Source organism: Myxocyprinus asiaticus, chromosome 2 (assembly GCF_019703515.2).
Source record: "Myxocyprinus asiaticus isolate MX2 ecotype Aquarium Trade chromosome 2, UBuf_Myxa_2, whole genome shotgun sequence".
Classification (NCBI taxonomy): Eukaryota; Metazoa; Chordata; class Actinopteri; order Cypriniformes; family Catostomidae; genus Myxocyprinus; species Myxocyprinus asiaticus.
The window spans coordinates 34976195-35000611 of NC_059345.1; the positions used below are offsets into that span (position 1 = coordinate 34976195).

General features: G+C 38.7%; 1 protein-coding gene across 2 annotated transcripts in view; it reads left to right on the top strand.

The window, feature by feature from the left end:
- Nucleotides 1–24417, top strand: part of LOC127416086 (DNA-binding protein RFX7-like) — a 52970-nt gene that overhangs the window by 8031 nt on the left and 20522 nt on the right. For both annotated transcript variants that reach the window (XM_051655216.1, XM_051655223.1), the window contains exon 2: nucleotides 8173–8206. In XM_051655216.1, coding sequence (XP_051511176.1) covers nucleotides 8173–8206 — 34 coding nt within the window. The remainder of the gene's footprint in view (nucleotides 1–8172; nucleotides 8207–24417) is intronic.

The window sequence follows — 24417 nt, forward strand, 5'->3', positions numbered from 1 at the left end:
GATTTTTAACAAAGTCAATCTGTAATACGTTTTAGAGTTCTTATCGAAAATAAATTTTAAAGCTTATATAGTTTATTTTTTAATCACTCTACCTTTTAATATATTTTAACTTGTTTTTCACCATGAAAATAGCCTTGGAAGCTGACATGGCATAAAATCACTAACTAACTAACTATATGTAAGCCATCTTGATTTCACCTAAAAGTGTAACACTGCAGCTCTGTGGCGCAATCAAATCATTCCTCTGTCTGTTTGTGTGGCGCAATTAGCAATTAGCAACATTTGCTGGGTTTCCATCCAACTATTTATATGCAAATTTTACGTTGCGCTTAAGAAAAGCTGAATGAAAACTCTTGATATGCGCATAAACTTTCAAAATTCACTTAGAGGTTTCTGGGCTTGGCAGAGGTGGATTTTCTAAAGTTTGACAGAAGTCACAATGCACATTAAAGGAATGGTTCACCCAAAAATAATAATTTGCTGATAATTTTACTCACCCTCAGGGGGAGGAGTTTCTTTCTTCATCAGAACAGGATTTAAGATTTTTAGGAAAGTATTCCAGGCATCTATCGCCAACCAATGCAAGTAAACGGCCACCAATATTTGACGTTCCAAAATGAATATTTAGGGTGCATCAAAATAATCCACACGACTCCAGACAATAAATAAAGGTCTTCTGGACTGAAACAATTGATCATTTTCAGAAACAAAACAATACTTATATACTTTTGAAATTTCCGCTTCCATCCAGCTCTGGGAGGAGTGAGTTCATGTCCTCTTGCTTGATGTAAGCATGTTGGCATGGTTGCACGTGGAGGAGGAATAGTTCACCCAAAAATGAAAATTAGCTGATAAATTTACTCACCCTCAGGCCATCCAAGATGTACACTACCGGTCAAAAGTTTTGAAACACTTGACTGAAATGTTTCTCATGATCTTAAAAATCTTTTGATCTGAAGGCGTATGCTTAAATGTTTGAAATTAGTTTTGTGGACAAAAATATAATTGTGCCACCATATTAATTTATTTCATTATAAAACTTTCTTTTTTATTCAAATGAAATAAAAAAAAATAAAAAAAAGTTTTTGATAATGACTTGGACCAAATAATAAAGAAAAGCGGCCAATAAGTGCCCAACATAGATGGGAACTCCTTCAATACTGTTTAAAAAGCATCCCAGGGTGATACCCGAAGACGTTGGTTGAGAAAATGTCAAGAGTACAAGTCTGCAAATTCTAGGCAAAGGGTGACTACTTTGAAGATGCTAAAATATAACACAGTTTTGATTTATTTTGGATTTTGTTTAGTCACAACATAATTCCCATAGTTCCATTTATGTTATTCCATAGTTTTAATGACTTTTCTGTTATTCTAAAATGTGAAAAAAAAAAAAATCATAATAAAGAATGTGTTTCAAAACTTTTGACAGGTAGTGTATCTGAGTTTCTTTCTTCATCAGAACAGAATTTAAGATTTTTTGTAAAGTGTTCCAGGCTTCCTGCCTCCTCCTCCACGTGACACGTGACCTTACCAACGAGCTTATGTCATCCCTCTCATGAGTGCGCATCACAGAGATGTACGGAAGTGAACATTTGTAGTTAAAAAGAATATGTATTTTTTTGTTTCTAAAATTAATCAATCATTTGGGTTCAGAAGAACTTTATTTGTCGATTGGAGTTGTGTGGATTATTTTGATGCACCCTAAATATGCATTTTGGACTGTCAAAAAATGGAGTACATTCACTTGCATTGTTTAAAGGAGGAGGCCTGAAATGAAATCCTAAAAATCTTAAATTCTGTTTTGATGAAGAAAGAAACTCTTGGATGGCCTGAGGGTGAGTAAATTATCAGCACATTTTCATTTTTGGGTGAACTATTCCTTTAAATGAGATTTTACACTCATTCTGTGGCATCTTCCGGCAGAATTTTATAAAACAATGTACAATTGCTCCGATACTGCAAATACAACTCTCCCCCAAAGCAAGGAGGTCATTCAGCTGCTACATCATGAAAAGGCGGGCTCATTCGAGATAATGCACTTGGAGTAGTGGATAAAAACTTGCAATGATTCGCCTTGTCTTTAGTCAGATTTTTAGAAATACATTTCAAAATGTGACACATTTGGATGGGAACCCAGCTATTGACTCCGCCAGTGGTATGAGTTTGGGGCAGGACTATCTGTTTATTCAACCAATTGTAGATGAGGGGAAATTTCTGTAATCTGTTTGAAAACACTGATTATTTTTACAGTTACATTTGGTGATAATAGTGGCACAGAAATTATACACTTCAGCCTTAATATGAAGGAGTGCTCATGGAGAAAAGCCATCACTAGCTTTGCGTGGACTGAAACAGACAGACATAAGGTTAGCTGGACCTGTTGTAGATTTCCCTTTTTTGGTACCAATTGTGTACATTCAATGTAATTGCAATGTTTGTGCATTAAAGGCTGACATTATTCCTATATAAAGTGTAGTAATTATACCTATATTAAATGTAATAACCAGCTTGAAGTGTACCAGCCTGCACAGAGCAGCTTGATAAAGTATGTGTCAGTGCACACAGGAGGTTTAAGAGGTTCAGCACGGTAGTTGCAGAGTTCAGCAGGTTCAGTGGAGTTATCTGTCTGACTATGAGTATGAGAGAGAGAGCTAGTGAGTTCGTGCAGAGTGACAGATAGAGCGACCATAGCTTTCTCATCCCCAATCTCAAACTCTCGCACACACTCTGACACACAAATATCTTACATGTAGGTCATGCTGACTAGCAGTAGTGTTAGTCTCTGTTGTGGTGTCTGGCTGTTCTCAGTCAGCATTCTGCTAATGTGGATTTAGCCATGGAACACACAGTCCACTCCCCACGACAACCTAATTGAAGAGCATGTGACATAGTGACCCCTCACCTTTCCCCCTACCCCACTCTTTCTGTCTCTCTAACTCTCTCACTCACTCACTGAGGCGGTTGTTTACGTTCCTGTTGTGATCCGGGCCCATTCGGCCAGCTCAAGGAGGGGTTCTTGGGGGGAGGGGCAGTGACCAACAGACAGGATAAAAGTCTGTAGCTTAAATCAGGCCACAGTTTACAGGAAAACAAACACTAACTCTTCATTAATGATATCAAGCTCTCAAACCTTTGCTATATAACTTTCCATTCAGATCACATCCAGGATTTTCACGCTACAGTGTTCAACCCCTTCAGCATGATTGGCGCTTGTGCCACCTTGTGTATGTCCAAAGGAACCAATCAGTTGCCAACCAACTCCTTTGGATCAGTTCAAAATTAGAGCTCATTGGAGGTAATTTGTATTTTGGCAAGAAGCTTAGTTTGACCCTATAATACTTGACTACAAGGATTGTCTGTAATGTTTGTTTGGACATTAGGCGGTTGGATGAGATCCAGCTGTAAGCTAATTGGCTCCACTTTTGTTCTTTCCTTAATAGTGACTGTATCTGTGTATCAGGTGAAGACTGTGCTAATAGTGTTTATAGTTTTAATAGTGCTTTGGTGTTGGTGATTACATGTTTAATTGGTTAAGTAAGTCCCAATCAGGTGTCTGCTTGAAACAGCCCAATAAAGACATTGTTGCCACAGGAAGTGACATTAACAGGAAATCCTATTTCTACTGCCTGCCTTCCTCTTGACAACAGGGGTACAATCCTTTACCAGCCTCCAGACTACCTACATAGAGACAGCTTAATGAGAGCTACCTGGCCTGAAGCCACATGGGACCAAACTGCACCTCGCCTAGTAACAGATCATTACTTCCCTCACCTCTCATTCTCTCATAGGGATGGATGGTCAGATAAAACTTACTATTTGTCTTTGGTCTGTGGAATAAACCTAAAAGTTTTTTTCCTTTTATTTTATTTTTTTATCCAATTTGAAAGTCATAGTCTTGGAACAAACACTGTGTGATTGGATATCCTGTACAAAAGCCAGTGTATGTGGTGTACCATTGGGGATTGGCAAAATGAAGATCAGGGATTGGCAGAAAGGATGGCCCAGGGCCAGTGCAAGAGAATTCGGGCTAGTGCTGCATTGTCATTACAACCATTGGTCATCCTACATATGTTTTTAGGTAGGGTTGCAACAACTGATCGATAAAATAGATAATTATCAAAAATGAAAATCGTCGACAATGAATTTAATTATTGATTAGTTGGATATTTGTGGTGAGCACGGAGAAGCTCCGTCAGTGACATCACTTTACAGCCCAGTGAAAAATGTGCTGCATGATAATTTGTTTGAAAAAAGACAGAGACAAGTTGAAGCAGAAAAAACATGACCCAAACTTTACCGAGCATGAGCGCGTGAGCATCCATTTCAATCAAACCGATTGCAATGGAGAAAGGGAGCGCAATCATTTTGATTACACACGTGCAATATCATACCACAATTTCAGTTTCAGTGTAATCAATTATGCAGGTTTCATGGATGTCACAATGTCTCAGAGGTCCAAGTGTGCCAGCTTTTAAAGTGTTTTAGATGGTTTCTTCTCATCATGTAAGCAGATGTAATACAATTAGCTTAGGACAGTGGTTCTCAAAGTGTGGAGCACGCCCTCCCTATTGGTTTGTGGAAAGTATTGTAAGGGGGGCACGGAAGACTGACCCATCCTCCAATCTCGTTCACTTTAACGTAGCTCTTGTCAGCCCAAAGCGTTCATGATGTCAGGTGCACATATGTAAACAAGCCGTTCTCACGTGCGCGCCAGTTTCAAATGGGTGAAGAGGTGAATTAACACATATTTCGGTCTGTTCCTCTCACAACATTGTCATATGGCTTCAGAAGAATTGAAATCTAAGGCACAAGTGTTATGGATGACTTTAAGGTGCTTTTATGAGTGATTTTGGAGCTTGGACAGCCACAAACACAATCCTCACATCCCTCAATCTTGTGTTTCACGGATAGCGTTGGGAACTGAGAACCAGTTCTTGTTCAGAACCGGTCCCAAAAATACTGGAATTGTATGATCTTCGTGACTTTCGGTTCCGTTAACGGTTCTCCAGCGTGCAATTTTCTGCTGATGTGGCTGGAACACCGTCCTTAAATACTCTTGACAGTATTTCCAGCAGCGCATCTCTGCAGCAGCGCTGCCCTCTACTGACTCTACAGCGTAAAAACACACAGTTCTACCAGTGTATTTAATTCCCAATTGAACGAGTCTCCGGCCGGCTCTTTTTTTACAGCGCAAAACATATGTGCTTCGGTATAGTTTGATTCCCGAAATAATTATTCAAAGGAGCCGGTTCTTTTGAATCAACAGCACAAAACATATGTGCTTCGGTACAGTTTGATTCCCGAAATAATTATTCAAAGGAGCAGGTTCTTTTGAATCAACAGCACAAAACACATGGTGCTTCCAGTGTAGTCCGATCACGAAAGAACCATTCTAATGAGCCGGTTCTTTTGAATCTACAGCACGAAACATACAGCGCTTCCAGTATACAAGTAATCTTATACTGATGTGCAAGTTATGAATGTCCAACTCGAAATTAAATAAGAACTGTTGAAGTCTCACAAGCCTGAAGTACAACATTAGGCTACAAAATACAGTCTAAACTGTCTCTGGAACTGTTTCAGTTTATTTAATGATGACCTGTGTCTCTATTAAATCAAGCAGTGCAGTTACTGACTGGTTGTTCATATGACAATGTATAATTAAAGATACACAACTTTTGCTGTAATAAGTGGAATTTTATAAAATAATAAATGAATTAATGAAATATGCAATCACATTTAGTTTCGTTTCATGTGCCATCAGCAGCTGAAAGCCATTCATACATCAGCCCAAAGTGAGATATGCCTCTTATCATCATACTTTTTTCTGTATTCTGGCCATTAACTGTTTTTATACTCTCATTTTTGCAGTAGTATTAGTGTCATCATGAATTACAATAACAGAGTTTAACCAGTGCATATCATGGCCGTGTGCAGAATGTAAACATGACAAATTACACATTATTTATATTACTTCAAATCATTATCGAATGGTTAAAACAGCTGCTTTTTCTGATCTAATGTGAATTCTACTCATAGAATGAGGCATAAAGTCAATGATAACACATTAATGTCACATTAGTTAAGGTATGACATGTGGTCTTGTGCATTCTCATATTTAAATGCACCTCTAATCACCTCCCCCAGCCACGGGGCCGGTGTCTGAATGTTCACGAACAGTGTACCGTTTTTTGGCTCCAAGCAAAGAACGAAGAAGAACTTAACTTCACACAAACAAATCAATAAAATATCGATACTTATTCATATTGCAACAGCCCTAACATTTACTCACCCTCATGTTGTTCCAAACTCGGATGACTTTCTGTCTTTTGTGGAACACAAAAGAAGAATAAAAAAAGTGTCTTGGCCCCCTTTTTTCCATGTAATCAAAGTTATGGGTGACTGGATCTATCAAGGTTAAAAAATGCCACACAAAAAAAAGAAAAGCATCATAAAATAATATAAAAGTTGTCTATATGACTTGTGCACAGTATTTTTACCTTTTTGGGTGAACTGAGGGATATGCTGCTAAGCAGATAGTTGTTGGTCCTTCGGTTTAAAGCAGCTTCTTCAATTGACACATTGCAGGGAAATTGTTTATCATTAAAAATCTATCATTGCTGATCATTGAGATTACCTTCAGTCCATTTTTTATTTGTAAATGCAAGAGCAAGAGCTCGTAATGCATATGTAAGCTAAAATAAACAATACATTAACATTTACAATTAAAATGAATTCAAATAAAATTGTACTACTTTTAAGGAAGCACTCCAGCAATTGTTCCCAAGCATATACTAAATAAAAAGTAAATACATATACTAAATGAAATACTAAACAAAACAGAAATATTTTTAAATTTTTTATTAAAGTACCATTTATTACAACAAAACTATGTATCAAATTGAACTAAAGTTTGTCATAAGAACAGCCAGTTATTAATTACATTAAAGTATTTTAATTAGATTTTGAACTGGTTTTCGATTCCCAACTCGTATGTTTACCTACTGTGGTCAAATTTATCGTAGTAGAGAGCACTTTGGCCAAAAAACTGTGAAGTGTACACATACACGTTCTGTCTCTGTTGTCTTTGCTCTAGTTAACCTTTCAGTTTGGATCACTGTCTTGTACACCCACTGTGTGGCCTGATGTGACCTTTCTTATGGTGTTGAAGGAAATGGAAGAGAACAGGGTTGGAATTATTAAAGAAGTGTGTGCATGGGGCCTGGGTAGCTCAGTGAGTAAAGACACTGACTACCACCCCTGGAGTTCGCGAGTTCGTATCCAGGGTGTGCTGAGTGACTCCAGTCAGGTCTCCTAAGCAGCCAAATTGGCCGGTTGCTAGGGAGGGTAGAGTCACATGGGGTAACCTCCTCATGGTCGCTATAATGTGGTTCTCGCTCTCGGTGAGGCGTGTGGTGAGTTGTGCATGGATGCCTTCACATGCGCTATGTCTCCGTGGTAACGCGCTCAACAAGCCACATGATAATATGCGTGGATTGACGGTCTCAGACGCGGAGGTAACTTAGATTTGTCCTCCACCACCTGGATTGAGGCGAGTCACTACGCCACCACGAGGACTTAGAACGCATTGGGAATTGGGCATTCCAAACTAGGGGAGAAAATAAAAATAAAAAAAAACAAAGAAGTGTGTGCATATGCATAAGCATGTATTCACGTACTTTGTGTGCAGGGGTCATTTGTTAAACCACACCCTTATTACAGATTGACCTATGACTTTCATAGAATGTACCCAGTGTCTTTTGAAGGTCCAAATTATTCTACAGGCATCACAAGGAAACCATCCTTACAATGCCTTGAGTTCAAATTAGACCTTCTCTGATGTTCCATACCTGTATATAGATTCCATACTGGATCATGCCAGTCCCTTAAACATCCCAATGGTTGACACATTCTGATTGGTGGAAATATTTATAGACCTTCAGTGTGAAGGAACATTAATGCAAGAAACTTTTTTTGTGCATGACCACATGCGTTCTTGGAGATATATTGGTCTAAGCCGGACAGAGCCAGTGGGGTAGAGGATGGAAAGATGTTTCGAATGCCACTGATTTATTAATAAAGCCAGCTTCATGAATGTTTCTCAAGTTACCCTTGTCTTGTGTCATACTAATATACCTTTTCTTTCTCCTCTTTTTTTTTTTTTTTTTGCAGCAAAACTGTACAATCAAAGGTGGATTGCATTTTGGTGAGTATTGGATAATGAAAAATTAATATGTTGTTTTCCTAGAAATATGTAGTTTTATATATATATATATATATATATATATATATATATATATATATATATATATATATATATATATATATATATATATATAAATTGTATTTAACAAATATTAGAGTTCTGTACTCTAATTTTATTGGACTCTGAAAATGTAAACAGAGTTTAATCATCCAATGTTATGGTTAATAATTTATACAACATTACAGTAGGCTTGTATAAATGCACAACATCATATTGTATTATTTGGTACAAGAAATCCGATTTGAGACTTGCTGAATCAAATAATATAGTAGTTTTTTATGGTTTATTAAATTAAGTAGGCTATTGCTTACATTGCATGCTGTGCATTCTTAATAACAAATAATCCCAAAGTGGTGGCAGACTATCCCTCCTCTGAAAAAAAGTCTCTTCACTCTGGTACTTGGGTGAGCTTCTGCTTCCCTGTAAATTACAACAGGGTTGGTCATCAAGTGATGGACCGGGAAGTATGTTTGTGAAATCTGTCAAATGAGGGTATCTTTCACTGCCCCTACTATCACAAATATGTGTGCAGACATCTGCATAGACCAGGGGTGTCCAAACTTTGGCCCACGGGTAGGGCTGGGCAATAAAACGATAACTATATAAATAAATATCGTGTTTTTTCAATAAATAAAAGTGTTTCTTCTTCTTGTGATGTTTATTGGCAATTGGTAATCCAGCTTATGGTGCATTACCGCCACCTACTGAGCTGTAGTGCGGAGCGTCACAAAGTCAAAGGAGTCAAATGTCAGCTGAAGATGATGAAATTGTCTACATTTAATTAAAAAATTTAAAGATTAAATCCTAAACTGAGTATACTTTAAAGGTAGCAATGTACAGAGACATCCTTGATGAAAACCTGCTGCAGCACGACCCTAAGCACACAGCCAAGATAACAAAGATTTCAAACAAACTTCTTTCACGTTGTCATTATGGGGTATTGTTTGTAGAATTTTGAGGAAAATAATGAATTTAATCCATTTTGGAATAAGGCAGTAACATAACAAAATGTGGAAAAAGTGAAGCGCTGGGAATACTTTCCGGATGCACTGTATTTGAGCTGCTACTAGTCCTAGACTACACTGGTAATAATAACTTGTGAGTTCTCTGTCATTCAGTTCTCAGTTTTTGTGTCGGTTCTGCATTATCGCAAGTGAAAACAGCACGTTGTGTGCAGATAAAATCATCGGCAGCCAGCTCCGCCCCTTAACACAACAACACAGCTCCAGAATGAGAAGCAGGGCAGGAAAAATCACGTCTGAACACTCGCACCATGGACACTGTCATCTCTCTCTCTCTCCAATATTTCATCTCATTCACATGCTACTGATATCATCATAAAACTGAGTGTGGGATAATATTCATTAAACTGTTTATTTCACATGATGGAGCCAAACCAACTCAAATATGCATCTATCTTTTACATAGCACAAGGCTCAAATTTCAAAATAAGATTTATATTTTCATAGTAATTTTATTATCCCTATAAATTAAGGCTGTCGAAATTAACACATGCAATTAATTTAAAACATTTAACGAGGTAATCTTTCACTATCAACTTATTTTCCGAATAGGGTGGAACATTTGCGATCTGTCCTGGCACCCTGTTGCGCTTCCACCTCACCAGACAATTTAAATACATTTACCCATAGCAGAAGTAGCTTTAAGTTTTTGATTCTTGTGGAAAAGGCTGATGGCAGACTTCAACAAAGATTTCCACGGATGAAGCGTCACTCAAAAATAATGATGTGTTTGTTGTAGGACTGGTATCAGGTTAGATATATTGCCCATGTACTTATTCTCATTAAAATTAGGGATGAGCTTTTCGAGTACTTTTGTAGTCGAGTACTCTTACCCACAAAAAAACGATTAATTGATTACTCTGAAAATGTAAATGTAAGTTAAAAATAACAAGTATGACATGCACATGAAATTTATATGTTGTTTTATTCACAAACATTACCAAGAACAGTTTCAAAATAAGGTAACTTCAACAAACTTTGCTTCTTTTGGGGGGGGATTAATTAACAATATACAAATTATTTAATAAAAATTAAAGGAAAAAAAGATTTAAAAACATTTGCACTCACCTGGAGCTTATAATCATAGAAACCAATTCTGACTGCATTAGATTACTGCACATATATAAACTCTGTGTCTACATAAAGGCTCATTTGTATCATTTCATATGTTATTATTCATAAAAACAAGTGGTGAAAATTGGCTTTTTTATAAAATGATCTCTGCCCCTTTAAGAGATTTAATTGCAGCCTTTTGCAGTTTAATAATCACAAATGAGCATATCGCCATTTTAATGTTATTTTGATTAATTTTGCTGCCATGGAAGGTGGTGAAATTAAAGTAATTATTAGAAATTACTTTATAAAACTTAATGGCTAAATAAAAGGCACATTAAAATTATTGCAATATATTCTCGAGCAGGGACTAAAAGCTAAATGTTTTCCATTTCGGTTCGTTCCGCTGACTCCTTTCCAATTGGTAACTGGTTAGAACGAAAATAAAAAACGGTTAATAACATTAATACAGAATTATAAGAATGAAATTAACCGGTCATAAACCGGTTACCAACATTTAAAATAATAAAGTTTTCACTCTGGAACAATTGAAAGGGGCTTTTTTCCCATTTTTCCCTGCAAAACATGTCATAAGTTTTCTTTCCTTGTAACGTTTGCAGTCCCTTTTTTACGATATTGTTTATTTTTATATCATCTGCCTAATCATCGTGATTATATTGTGAATATTCAAAATATGTCACCCAGCCCTACATTTCAGTAGAGCTGGCATTATGTGAGCGGCCGCACTGAGTTTATTGAGTGCGCACAGAGACGCACCAGCCAAGCACGCGGTGGGTAGTTTATTTAATTGTTGTGAATTGGTTCGTTCTTATGTTTTGTTGAAACAAGAACAAATATTCATGGGCTTCTCAGCGCCACTTGAGAGTGAGGACTTAAGAGAGAGTGCTAAATAAATTCACACATCTGTGCCTGTACTACACGTGCTCAGCTTGCAGTCTCGCACATGAGAATCAACCTTAAAGGTAATTTCTTTGCAAATGAACATTATGCCACAAATGCTGTCGATTGAGCTTAATTTGTATATTGAACCCAAAATATTCCTTCAACTTTGAGACACTTGGGAGAGTGTGCTTAGCTCTTGCATGATCTGGCTCAGTGCATAATCTGCCTCTAATTATTGTGATTTGTCACACCCAATATTGTTCATTAGCTCTGTATGTGTTTTGCAATGACACCGAATAGATGTCAAAAAATAAAAACACAAAATACATTGCCAGTGAAATTAACAAGCTCTTACCCAGTATAGTATTTTGTATAAAAATGTTATAGGCCTATTATAAAAAAAAAATATAAAGGCACATCACTGTTCCATTACAAGTGTTCTTGGTGAGAGAAATATCCTTTATTAACACAAAGTGTGATTAAAACTCACACAATAGTAAATACACAGTATAAAGATAATGCAATAGTGGCAATCTTGTAGCATCTAGCACCTTTTTTATTACAGCAATATGGTCCACAACACCTTATTTTTTTCTGCAAATTGCCTCTAATAGAAACATTTTTGGACATCCCTGACAAAGACCTGTGCATGCTCCAAAATGTTTACAACAGAATGCATGATTTAAATTGCATTGTAGAATGATATTCTGACTTTTTTCTGGCTTTTTTAGTCTGTAATTTAAATCAAGGACATTTAAACTCACTATTAAACAACAGTGACTGTTGCACATCTTCTAAGGAAGTTAGAAAGTCAAAATGAGAAATAGAAATGGAGGACTATTTGTGCATGGCTGATGAGTCAATGAAAGTTCACATCAGGTGAAGTAGGGCTGCAGCTTTTAATTTGTGTTGAGATGTATGAGGTGTTGTGTGAGGGGAAGAGAAATTGACAGCAGTCTGTTAATGGCCCTTCAAAGTAAAGAGTCACAGAAAATAATCGCAAGGCTTTAGCCATTTTGCCCTGTCCTCTCCTCTCCCCTCCCTCAGTAGCATGCCCCTGTTGACCTCTGCAGCATGTTGCCATCTCTTAGTGAGTCTTGCATCAGCCTCCTCTCATGAAACTTTCATTCAATTGAAATATCCCACAAAGCACTGCTGTTTAACACTTATTACCACACATTTACATTTTACTTTTCTTGTCAATCTGCATTTTGTTCTGTAATAATAATCTGAGGGAACATTTTGTCATATTTACATTTTATAACAAATTTATGGCAGAATCAGGCAATCTTGTCAGTGTCAGATTCTGAACAAATTATAGTACATCAACCATCTACGGACACGTTGGAAAAAGAATCGCCATTGGCTAGTAAATTTAAGTTTTTACCCACCAGACTTTTGACAACATGTAAGCGTAATGCAAATGAAAACTAAAAATATATTAAGAAAACTGAAAAAGGGGCATAATATATATACAGTTGTGCTCAATAGTTTGCATATCATTGGATAATTGGCAATATATGTACCATTTTTAAAGAAAACATGAGTGAGCAGGCAAAACACATTTCTTTTATTTCTTATGGGATTCATATTCAACTGTAGGTTATAACAGAATGGCACAATCATAAAACAAAACATGGCAACAAAGAAAAAAATGAAATAACCCCTGTTCAAAAGTCTGCATACCCTTAGTTCTTAATACTGTGTATTGCCCCCTTTAGCATCAATGACAGCATGCAGTTTTTTTTAATAGTTGTCTGTGAGGCCCCAAATTCTTGCAGGTGGTATAGCTGCCCATTCGTCTTGGCAAAATGCCTCCAGGTCATGCAAAGTCTTTGGTCGTCTTGCATGAACCGTATGTTTGAGATCTCCCCAGAGTGGCTCGATGATATTAAGGTCAGGAGACTGTGATGGCCACTCCAGAACCTTCACCTTTTTCTGCTGTAGCCACTGGAGGGTCAACTTGGCCTTGTGCTTAGGGTCATTGTCGTGCTGGAAAGTCCAAGAGCTTCCCGTGCGCAGCTTCCATGCAGAAGAACGCAAATTGTCTGCCAGTATTTTCTAATAACATGCTGCATTCATCTTGCCATCAATTTTCACAAGATTCCCCGTGCCTTTAGAGCTCACCCCCCCCAAAACATCAGTGAGCCACCACCATGCTTCACAGTGGGGATGGTATTCTTTTCACTATAGGCCTTGTTGACCCCTCTCCAAACATAGTGCTTATAGCGCATACCAGAAAGCTCTATTTTGGTCTCGTCACTCCAAATTACAGTGTGCCAGAAGCTGTGAGGCATGTCAAGGTGTTGTCGGGCATATTGTAACTGGGCTTTTTTGTGGCATTGGCGCAGTAAAGGCTTCTTTCTGGCAACTCGACCACACAGCTCATTTTTGTTCAGGTATCGTCGTATTGTGCTACTTGAAACAACCACACCATCTTTTTCCAGAGCAGCCTGTATTCCTCCTGAGGTTACCTGTGGGTTTTTCTTTGTATCCTGAACAATTCTTCTGGCAGCTGTGGCTGAAATCTTTGTTGGTCTACCTGACCTTGGCTGGGTATCAAGAGATCCCTGAATTTTCCACTTCTTGATAAGTGATTGAACAGTACTGACTGGCATTTTCAAGGCTTTGGATATCTTTTTATATCCTTTTCCATCTTTATAAAGTTCCATTACCTTGTTACGCAGGTCTTTTGACAGTTCTTTTCTGCTCCACATGGCTCAGTATCTAGTTTGCTCAGTGCATCCACGTGAGAGCTAACAAACTCATTGACTATTTATACACAGACACTAATTGCAATTTAAAAAGCCACAGGTGTGGGAAATTAACCTTTAATTGCCATTTAAACCTGTATGTGTCACCTTGTGTGTCTGTAACAAGGCCAAACATTCAAGGGTATGTAAACTTTTGATCAGGGCCATTTGGGTGATTTCTGTTATCATTATGATTTAAAAAGGAGCCAAACAACTATGTGATAATAAATGGCTTCATATGATCACTATCCTTAAATAAAAGACAATTTTTTTGCATGATTAGTCATATTTTCAAAATCAATGCCAAAATTTCACAATTTCTGCCAGGGTATGCAAACTTTTGAGCACAACTGTATATACCCACCCTAGTAACCGGGCCAATTGGTTGCTTAGGAAGCCTGACTGGAGTCACTCAGCACGCCCTGGATTCGAACTTGCGACTCCAGGTGTGGTAGTTGCTTTTTTTTTTTAAAGAAAAGGATGAACAAGTCAAAATACATTATTGTGGTAATCAACATTATGCCACAAATGCTGTAGATTGAGCATAACTTGTATTGAACCTGTAATATTCCTTTAAATACATGCTGGATTTTATGCAATAATTATATTCATTATGACCAGGGCTTGACTGTTCTGTTGTTCCAGCATACATCCTTGCTAGATTCTGTAGGCTTGTCAGTAAGAAATGGGGCTTGTGGGTTTAGTCCTCCTCAATAATGCATAAATATTCAAGCATGTCTAGTATACACAGGAGTGCTGAGTAAGGGGTCTGCCCACTGCTCAGTGGACATTATACCTGCATGAATGAGCTGAGTGATTATGAGCTATAGGTTCTTCATAAGGTTGTCATGACCTGTTTGTCATTGTCCTCTTCATCTCAGTCTTTAGACTAATGAATGAAAGACTGGTTGAAAACACTTTTGAGAAAGCTGTTCTAAAATCAGCTGTAATAAAATGTATAATTCTTATTCCAAAATTCCCTATCACAGAGCGTATTTTCAGTACAATGGCAGTAGATAGTGTCTCTCTTTAAAGCTTAAAAATGACCTAAAAGTATCAGTAAAGTAGTCCAGACGACCCCCTGCTTCATATTACAGGTCGTCTGCAGGCATACGGTAGGTTTTGGTGAGAAACACAATTTAAATTATTTTACAGTGAAAATCTTAACTTCCTTTCCATGTTCATGAGCACCATGAGAGAAGCTTGTTCAAAGTGGCTCAGTGCGAGAATTTTGTTTTGCTTTAAAACAATGCAAACTGAGAGTAAGTTATGACAGAATTTTAATTTGTGGGTGATCAGTTTCTTTAATACGCCAAGCCGCTATGTTGCTTGGCAATTTCAAACAGCATACAGTTAAGAACATATACAGTAACTACTGTATGTTACTTGGCAGAGGGATTGTTTATTTGAATTGTGCCTAAGAACACCCCTTATCTGTGGTGAAATCACTGTAACACACAGCCTCTCATGGCTTCTCAAGGCATCTCAGTTCCTGAATATGCATTTTCCAGATGTCTTTGCTCATGCAGTGGATTTGTTTGTTTTGAATGTGTAAAAGTGTCCTCCCTTGCACATCATGCCTAGTCCTCTCTTAAATTGGGATGTCCACTTGGCTCCAAGACGTCTGCATTCTAGAGCCATTTTTACTTACCTTTCTTACCCCTCTCCAGTGTTAACGCCAACAGCACTCGGCGGCTGATAACTTTAGCTATTCACTAGCCATCATTCCCTTAGCAACAAAGAGAGGAATAGAAAAGACAGAGAGAGACACAACTATTCTTAGAATCCAATGGATTTGGGAGGGTGGGAAGAAGAGGAGTGTGACGATACCATCACTGGTGTAAAAATGTGTGGGTGGCGGGAGCATTTGAGTTCAGCATTTCCCCAAAGTCTAATCATTACTAGCCCATTAAGATTCCTGAGCTGCGTGTATTGTTGTGTATGCTGATTTTGTTTACTTTGTCTGCCCAGTTAATATCTCCACAACAACAAGGTGTTAATTTGGACATGTTGGACATGTTTGTGTAGTGGTTTGGTATTCTGGGACTTTTGAAGATACCTACCTCCATTGCTTCCAGATACAGACACCATGAAAACAAAAGCTTGTTTATGCTGGCTGCTTTGCTCTGATCGCTGAGGGATTAGGTATTGTTCGGATTATTTTTACCTAAAATGACTTCCTGTTTGGGGTTGTGCCATACAATCCTATTGAAGTTGGTTTATTTTAATTCGCTGGCCACAACACTGCAGGTTTCAGCCCCCTGCATACATACTGTACTCCCAGCTTGTTAAATATAGGCCTAGGAGTTTTAGTTGGGTACCGGACCCAGACAACAGTGGATTGCAATTCAAACAGTTCGGCAGAGTTATAAACAACTAGATAACTGTTAACTCACTAGATAATTCAGTTAGGAAGTATTAGCAGGCTAGTGGATACATAGCCCTGCTGTCATGGAAACCTGTAATGGGGCTAGGTAGCCGCTAGCTAGCTGTCCGGCTAATATTACATCATTGTGTAACAAACAAGAAAGCACTTACAATGCAATACAGCTATCGACTGAACACAACAGCAATTTTGACATTACACCATTGCTGTTTATTCATGTACTATTTAATTAAATGTTTTTTTTTAAATATAATGATCTATAGCGCTGTCACCTCCGCTAACTTTTTGGCACAGGAAAGAAAGTATTTCTTGTTGTGATGTTTATTGATGGTTGGCAATCCAGCTAATGGTGCTTTACTGCCACCTACTAAGCTGTAGTGTGGAGCATCACAAGAAAGTCTTTCAGTGGAGTAAAACGTCAGCTGACGATGATGAAATTGGCAAAAATTTAACTAAATGAGGTCAAACACCATATGTAGGATTAAATCCTTAACTGAATATACTTCTTGAACTTCAAATAAAAGATATCTTACCCTGTGGAGTTTTCTTGTAAACAAACAAGTTATGTTTACATTCATTCTTGAATGCATTTCCTCCCCCTTTAATGGAATGAAATGTACAGTGCATTCAGAAAGTATTCAGACCCCTTCATATTTTTTCACATTTTGTTATGTTGCAGACTTATGCTAAAAGGCTTTAAATTATTTAATTTTTTCTGCATCAGTCTACACTCCATACCCCATAATGACAAATCAAAAACCAGATTTTTTATAACTGCAAATTTATTAAAAAGACTGAAATATTAAATTGACATACAGGTGCATCTCAATAAATTAGAAAAGTTGTGGAAAAGTTCATTTATTTCAGTAATTCAACTCAAATTGTGAAACTCGTGTATTAAATAAATTCAGTGCACACAGACTGAAGTAGTTTAAGTCTTTGGTTCTTTTAATTGTGATGATTTTGGCTCACATTTAACAAAAACCCACCAATTCATTATCTCAAAAAATTAGAATATGGTGACATGCCAATCAGCTAATCAACTCAAAACACCTGCAAAGGTTTCCTGAGCCTTCAAAATGGTCTCTCAGTTTGGTTCACTAGGCTACACAATCATGGGGAAGACTGCTGATCTGACAGTTGTCCAGAAGACAATCATTGACACCCTTCACAAGGAGGGTAAGCCACAAACATTCATTGCCAAAGAAGCTGGCTGTTCACAGAGTGCTGTATCCAAGTATGTTAACAGAAAGTTGAGTGGAAGGAAAAAGTGTGGAAGAAAAAGATGCACAACCAACCGAGAGAACCGCAGCCTTATGAGAATTGTCAAGCAAAATCGATTCAAGAATTTGGGTGAACTTCACAAGGAATGGACTGAGGCTGGGGTCAAGGCATCAAGAGCCACCACACACAGACGTGTCAAGGAATTTGGCTACAGTTGTCGTAATCCTCTTGTTAAGCCACTCCTGAACCACAGACAACATCAGAGGCATCTTACCTGGGCTAAGGAGAAGAAGAACTGGACTGTTGCCCAGTGGTCAAAAGTCCTCTTTTCAGATGAGAGCAAGTTTTGTATTTCATTTGGAAACCAAGGTCCTAGAGTCTGGAGGAAGGGTGGAGAAGCTCATAACCCAAGTTGCTTGAAGTCCAGTGTTAAGTTTCCACAGTCTGTGATGATTTGGGGTGCAATGTCATCTGCTGGTGTTGGTCCATTGTGTTTTTTGAAAACCAAAGACACTGCCCCCGTTTACCAAGACATTTTGGAGCACTTCATGCTTCCTTCTGCTGACCAGCTTTTTAAAGATGCTGATTTCATTTTCCAGCAGGATTTGGCACCTGCCCACACTGCCAAAAGCACCAAAAGTTGGTTAAATGACCATGGTGTTGGTGTGCTTGACTGGCCAGCAAACTCACCAGACCTGAACCCCATAGAGAATCTATTGGGTATTGTCAAGAGGAAAATGTGAAACAAGAAACCAAAAAATGCAGATGAGCTGAAGGCCACTGTCAAAGAAACCTGGGCTTCCATACCACCTCAGCAGTGCCACAAACTGATCACCTCCATGCCACGCCGAATTGAGGCAGTAATTAAAGCAAAAGGAGCCCCTACCAAGTATTGAGTACATATACAGTAAATGAACATACTTTCCAGAAGGCCAACAATTCACTAAAAATGTTTTTTTTTATTGGTCTTATGATGTATTCTAATTTTTTGAGATAGTGAATTGGTGGGTTTTTGTTAAATGTGAGCCAAAATCATCACAATTAAAAGAACCAAAGAATTAAACTACTTCAGTCTGTGTGCACTGAATTTATTTAATACACGAGTTTCACAATTTGAGTTGAATTACTGAAATAAATGAACTTTTCCACGACATTCTAATTTATTGAGATGCACCTGTAAGTATTCAGACCCTTAACTCAGTACTTAGTTGAAGCACCTTTGGCAGCGATTACAGCCTCAAGTCTTTTTGGGTTTGATGCGACAAGCTTTGCACACGTGGATTTGGGGATTTTCTGCCATTCTTCTCTGCAGATCCTCTCAAGCTCTGTCAGGTTGGATGGGGACCGTCGGTGGACAGCCATTTTCAGGTCTCTCCAGAGATGCTCGATTGGGTTCAGTTCCAGGCTCTGGCTGGGCCACTCAAGGACATTCACAGAGTTGTCCCTAAGCCACTCTTGTGTTGTCTTGGCTGTGTGCTTAGGGTCATTGTCCTGTTGGATGTTGAACCTCAGGTCCTGAGCACTCTAGACCAGGTTAAGGATATCTCTGTATTTTGCTGCGTTCAGCTTTCCTTCAACCCTGACCAGTACCCCAGTCCCTGCTGCTGGAAAAACACCCCCACAGCATGATGCTACCACCACTATGCATCACCGTTGGGATGGTATTGCGCAGGTGATGAGCAGTGCCTGGTTTCCTCCAGACATGACACTTGGAATTGAGGCCAAACAGTTAGTCTTCGTTTCATCAGACCAGAGAATCTTCTTTCTCACTGTCTGAGAGTCCTTTAGGTGCTTTTTTTTTAATTTCTTGCACTGAGAGGCTACCGTCTGGCCACTCTGCCATAAAGCCCTGATAAGTGGAGTGTTGCAGTGATGGTTGTCCTTCTGCAAGTTTCTTCCATCTCCACACATGATCTCTGGAGCTCAATGAGAGTGACAATCGGGTTCTTGGTCACCTCTCTTACCAAGGCCCTTCTCCCCCGATTGCTCAGTTTGACCGGGCAGCCAGCTCTAGTAAGAGTCCTGGTTGTTCCAAACTTCTACCATTTAAGAATTATGGAGGCCACTGTGCTCCTGGGAACCTTCAATGCAGCCGAAAATTTTTTGTAACCTTCCCCAGATCTGTGCCTCGACACAATCCTGTCTCTGAGCTCTGCATGCAGTTCCTTTGACCTCATGGCTTGGTTTTTGCTCTTATAAGCATTTTCATATCCTCGGCTGGATCAAGTCGCTCTTCAAACGTTCATCGTCCGCTCTTCTTCTGTGGAAAATGTGAACTCTTCATTTTAAGCTTTCTTTAGACATACAGTGCATCTGGAAAGTATTCACAGCGCTTCACTTTTTCCACATTTTGTTATGTTACAGCCTTATTCCAAAATGGATTAAATTCATTATTTTCCTCAAAATTCTACAAACAATACCCCATGATGACAATGTGAAAGAAGTTTGTTTGAAATCTTTGCAAATTTATTAAAAATAAAAAATGAAAAAAAAATCACATGTACATAAGTATTCACAGCCTTTGCTCAATACTTTGTTGAAGCACCTTTGCACCAATAAAGCCTCAAGTCTTTTTAAGTATGATGCTACAAGCATTGCACACCTATTTTTGGGCAGTTTCTCCCATTCTTCTTTGCAGGACCTCTTAAGCTCCATCAGGTTGGATGGGGTGCGTCGGTGCACAGACATTTTCAGATCTCTCCAGAGATGTTCAATCGGGTTCAAGTCTGGGCTCTGGCTGGGCCACTCAAGGACATTCACAGAGTTGTCCCAGAGCCACTCCTTTGTTATCTTGGCTGTGTTCTTAGGGTCGCTGTCCTGTTGGAAGATGAACCTTCGCCCCAGTCTGAGGTCTAGAGCGCTCTGGAGCAGGTTTTCATCAAGGATGTCTCTGTACATTGCTGCATTCATCTTTCCCTCGATCCTGACTTGTCTCCCAGTTCCTGCTGCTGAAAAACATCCCCACAGCATGATGCTGCCACCACCATGCTTCATTGTAGGGATGGTATTGGCCAGGTGATGAGCGGTGCCTGGTTTCCTCCAGACATGATGCTTGCCATTCAGGCGAAAGAGTTCAATCTTTGTTTCATCAGACCAGAGAATTTTGTTTCTCATGGTCTGAGAATCCTCCAGGCGGGCTCTCGTGTGCCTTTTACTGAGGAGTGGCTTCCGTCTGGCCACTCTACCATACAGGCCTGATTGGTGGAGTGCTGCAGAGATGGTTGTTCTTCTGGAAGGTTCTCCTCTCTCCACAGAGAAACGCTGGAGCTCTGTCAGAGTGACCATAAGGTTCTTGGTCACCTCCCTGACTAAGGCCCTTCTCCCACGATCGCTCAGTTTGGCCGGGCGGCCAGCTCTAGGAAGAGTCCTGGTGGTTCCAAACTTCTTCCATTTACAGATGATGGAGGCCACTATGCTCATTGAGACCTTCAATGCTGCAGAAATGAGCTCAATTTTGAGTGTCATGGCAAAGGCTGTGAATACTTATGTACATGTGATTTTTTTCGTTTTATATTTGTAATAAATTTGCAAAGATTTCAAACAAACGTCTTTCACATTGTCATTATGGGGTATTGTTTGTAGAATTTTGAGGAAAATAATGAATTTAATCCATTTTGGAATAAGGCTGTGACATAACAAAATGTGGAAAAAGTGAAGTGCTGTGAATACTTTCCGGATGCACTGTATGTTTCATGTTTGTCTGATAAGTATTCGCGAGTTTCAGTTCATTTTTGTGACGTGTTTCAGAAAGATGCTTGCGGAGCCAGAGGCAGCTGAAAGCGCACCCTGTTTATTTACTTTATTTTACAAAAGCACTAGGTTTTGTTGTTATTGTGAGTGTAGACCCTTTATAGTCTCTAATGATGTTTTACACTTATCTGTATGCCTAAAAATGATGGAGTATTTTAAGTTGCTTCCGTTGTTATGAGGAAAAAAATCCAACAGGACACGCTGGCGCGTCCGTCGACCCCAGAGGGTTAAATCATTTTAGTGTAAGGCTGCAACATAACAAAATGTGAAAAAAAATGAAGGGGTATGAATACTTTCTGAATGCACTATATGTCGTGAATCTCGTGATAAATAGCGAATGATATGAATAAAAATATTGTGATAATATTTTTGGCCATATAACCCAGCCCTAGGTGGAACCATCTGTTAGTTCGACCAATGGCAGATAAAGCGTGTATTCAAAAAGCAGTTGCTAGTGTTTTGCAATTCCATTTGGTTGCGCAGAAATTACACTCTTCATCAAAAAGGAAATGAATGTGTTTACTGTCTACAAGGCAATTATGAGAACACATTTTTCACATTGAATTATTTAATCTATTGAAAGCCCTAGTTTAATTTCTTCAGTCATCAGAGGCTGTTATTTTGTATCCTAAGGTACCGATTTCGTAGTGATTTTGAGATACCCGAGATACCCGTATGGTATCAAAGCCAACATTTTGGTATCAATCCAACCCTAGTTTAAGTGCATGTTTGTAAGTGAGAAAGACAGTGTAAGTGACGATGGGGAGCAGTGCCTAGAGGCAGAGACTTGTGTCTGCTGCTCTCTACTTGAGTAGAATTTAAATCAGGTCTGCCCCACCCAAACATCTTACATATTCTCTTTGAAGAGCTGTTCAGTTCTCTCTTACTACACTAACACTTAACAATATGTTTCAGCTGTACTACTTTAAGAGAAACCTGAAGATCAGAATAAAATGATCACATCTTTAATTCATGTACAAGTCAGTCTGTATGAGTGTGTTGTGGAAAGGGACCGAATTCACAATTGTTTACTACTTGCTGGATAGCTGGTGGTTCATTTGACAGGTCATGTGACAGTGACCATGACATATAGCATCAGTAAGGACAGCTAGATTGCTTCAAGGTAAATAAATGTTACTAACTTCAAAGTATACTCAGTATTTTCCTTCATTTAAACAGTTTTAGCCCTTAAAAAAGTTAATAGTACCTAGCACCCCTTGAAGGTCCTATTTTTTTATTGATCACAAGCATGGGGGACTATGTGTTTGACCTGAGCAATGGAAGACTGGGGGAGGGAGGAAAAATAATTATGGCCCCGTTTACACGGTATTAAGATGCGTTTTTGGTGACCCATTTGAAATGGGACAATGCTAAAGACAGGTGTTAACGGGGTCTAAATCTTTTTGAGATTTGTTCACTTCAGCCACGTTTGGAGGCGGTCAAAGACGCATGTGACCACATTGGACTTGTAGTGTAAACGCTTAGCCGTTCAAATATGTTTGAACAGTAGCAAAGTGCCACCTACTTACCTGTCAATCAACCGATGTGCTAAAACAAGAGTTTAAACATTGCTGGTTATGTGCAGCTTGAATGGGAAATAACCAGTCGATCAGAAAATTTGAAATGGCAAATGCATGGTCATACATGCACAAGGACTTCGCAGATTAGAAGCACGCACATCTGAAGCTTAGTTCATAAAAGTACTTCATTAAAAATTAAGAATTCTGCTCTAAATGTCATGTTTGAAATTTGACTGAAATTTGGCTGCTGATTAATTGCAATTATGATGATTAATTGTCTATTTTAGGGCTTTCATGATTATGACGATAAGGGATGCACCGATAACACTTTTTCTCTTCCGATTCCGATACCGGAAATCTCAGTATCGGCCGATACCATCCCAATCCGATACCAGTGTTGTTTTTTGCATAATCAGTTTAGAATATCTTTACATTATTGTGTGGAACTAATTGGGAGTACTCTTTAATAAGTAAAGAAACACAAACCTCTAAACTATTGAGCATCTACATCTGAGATGTTGTTCTTGAGAAACGCTCAAATATTGCACACTAAAAATAGCTGCGAGTGTGTGTGTAAACAGAGCAGCGCCATTCACTAACGTGCTGGCGCTGCCCGTGCTTTTTATATATTTACTTATTAAACACAGCCTTTTGTGATTCAAAGAGCTACTGCACGTCTTCAAGTGGCTTTGAATAAAATGCACGAGTCATATGAACTGCTTTAATGGTGTTTTTATGATTCTTTTATGTCATTTTTGGAGCTTGACAGTAACAAACATGACTAACACACAGTATCGGATTTGAATCGGGCTCGTTGGACCGATACCCGATCAGTCTAAAAGCTTCAGTATCGGAGCCGAAACCGATCCAGGTATCGGATCGGTGCATCCCTAATGACGATTAATAGTCATACAAATTGTCATACTTCTTAAGGTGTATGTGTGCTTTATACACCTTAAGAAGTCATTTATTCATATTTACTTGGAATCATATTATAAAATAATGATACAGTGCATCCGGAAAGTATTCACAGAGCTTCACTTTTTCCACATTTTGTTATGTTACAGCCTTATTCCAAAATGGATTAAATTCATTATTTTCCTCAAAATTCTACAAACAATACCCTATAATGACAATGTGAAAGAAGTTTGTTTGAAATCTTTGCAAATTTATAAAAAATAAAAACCGAAAAAAATCACATGTACATAAGTATTCACAGCCTTTGCTCAATACTTTGTTGAAGCACCTTTGGCACCAATTACAGCTTCAAGTCTTTTTGAGTATGATGCTACAAGCTTGGCACACATATTTTTGGGCAGTTTCTCCCATTCTTCTTTGCAGGACCTCTCAAGCTCCATCAGGTTGGATGGGGAGCATCGGTGCACAGCCATTTTCAGATCTCTCCAGAGATGTTCAATCGGGTTCAAGTCTGGGCTCTGGTTGGGCCACTCAAGGACATTCACAGAGTTGTCCCGTAGCCACTCCTTTATTATCTTGGCTGTGTGCTTAGGGTCGTTGTCCTGTTGGAAGATGAACCTTC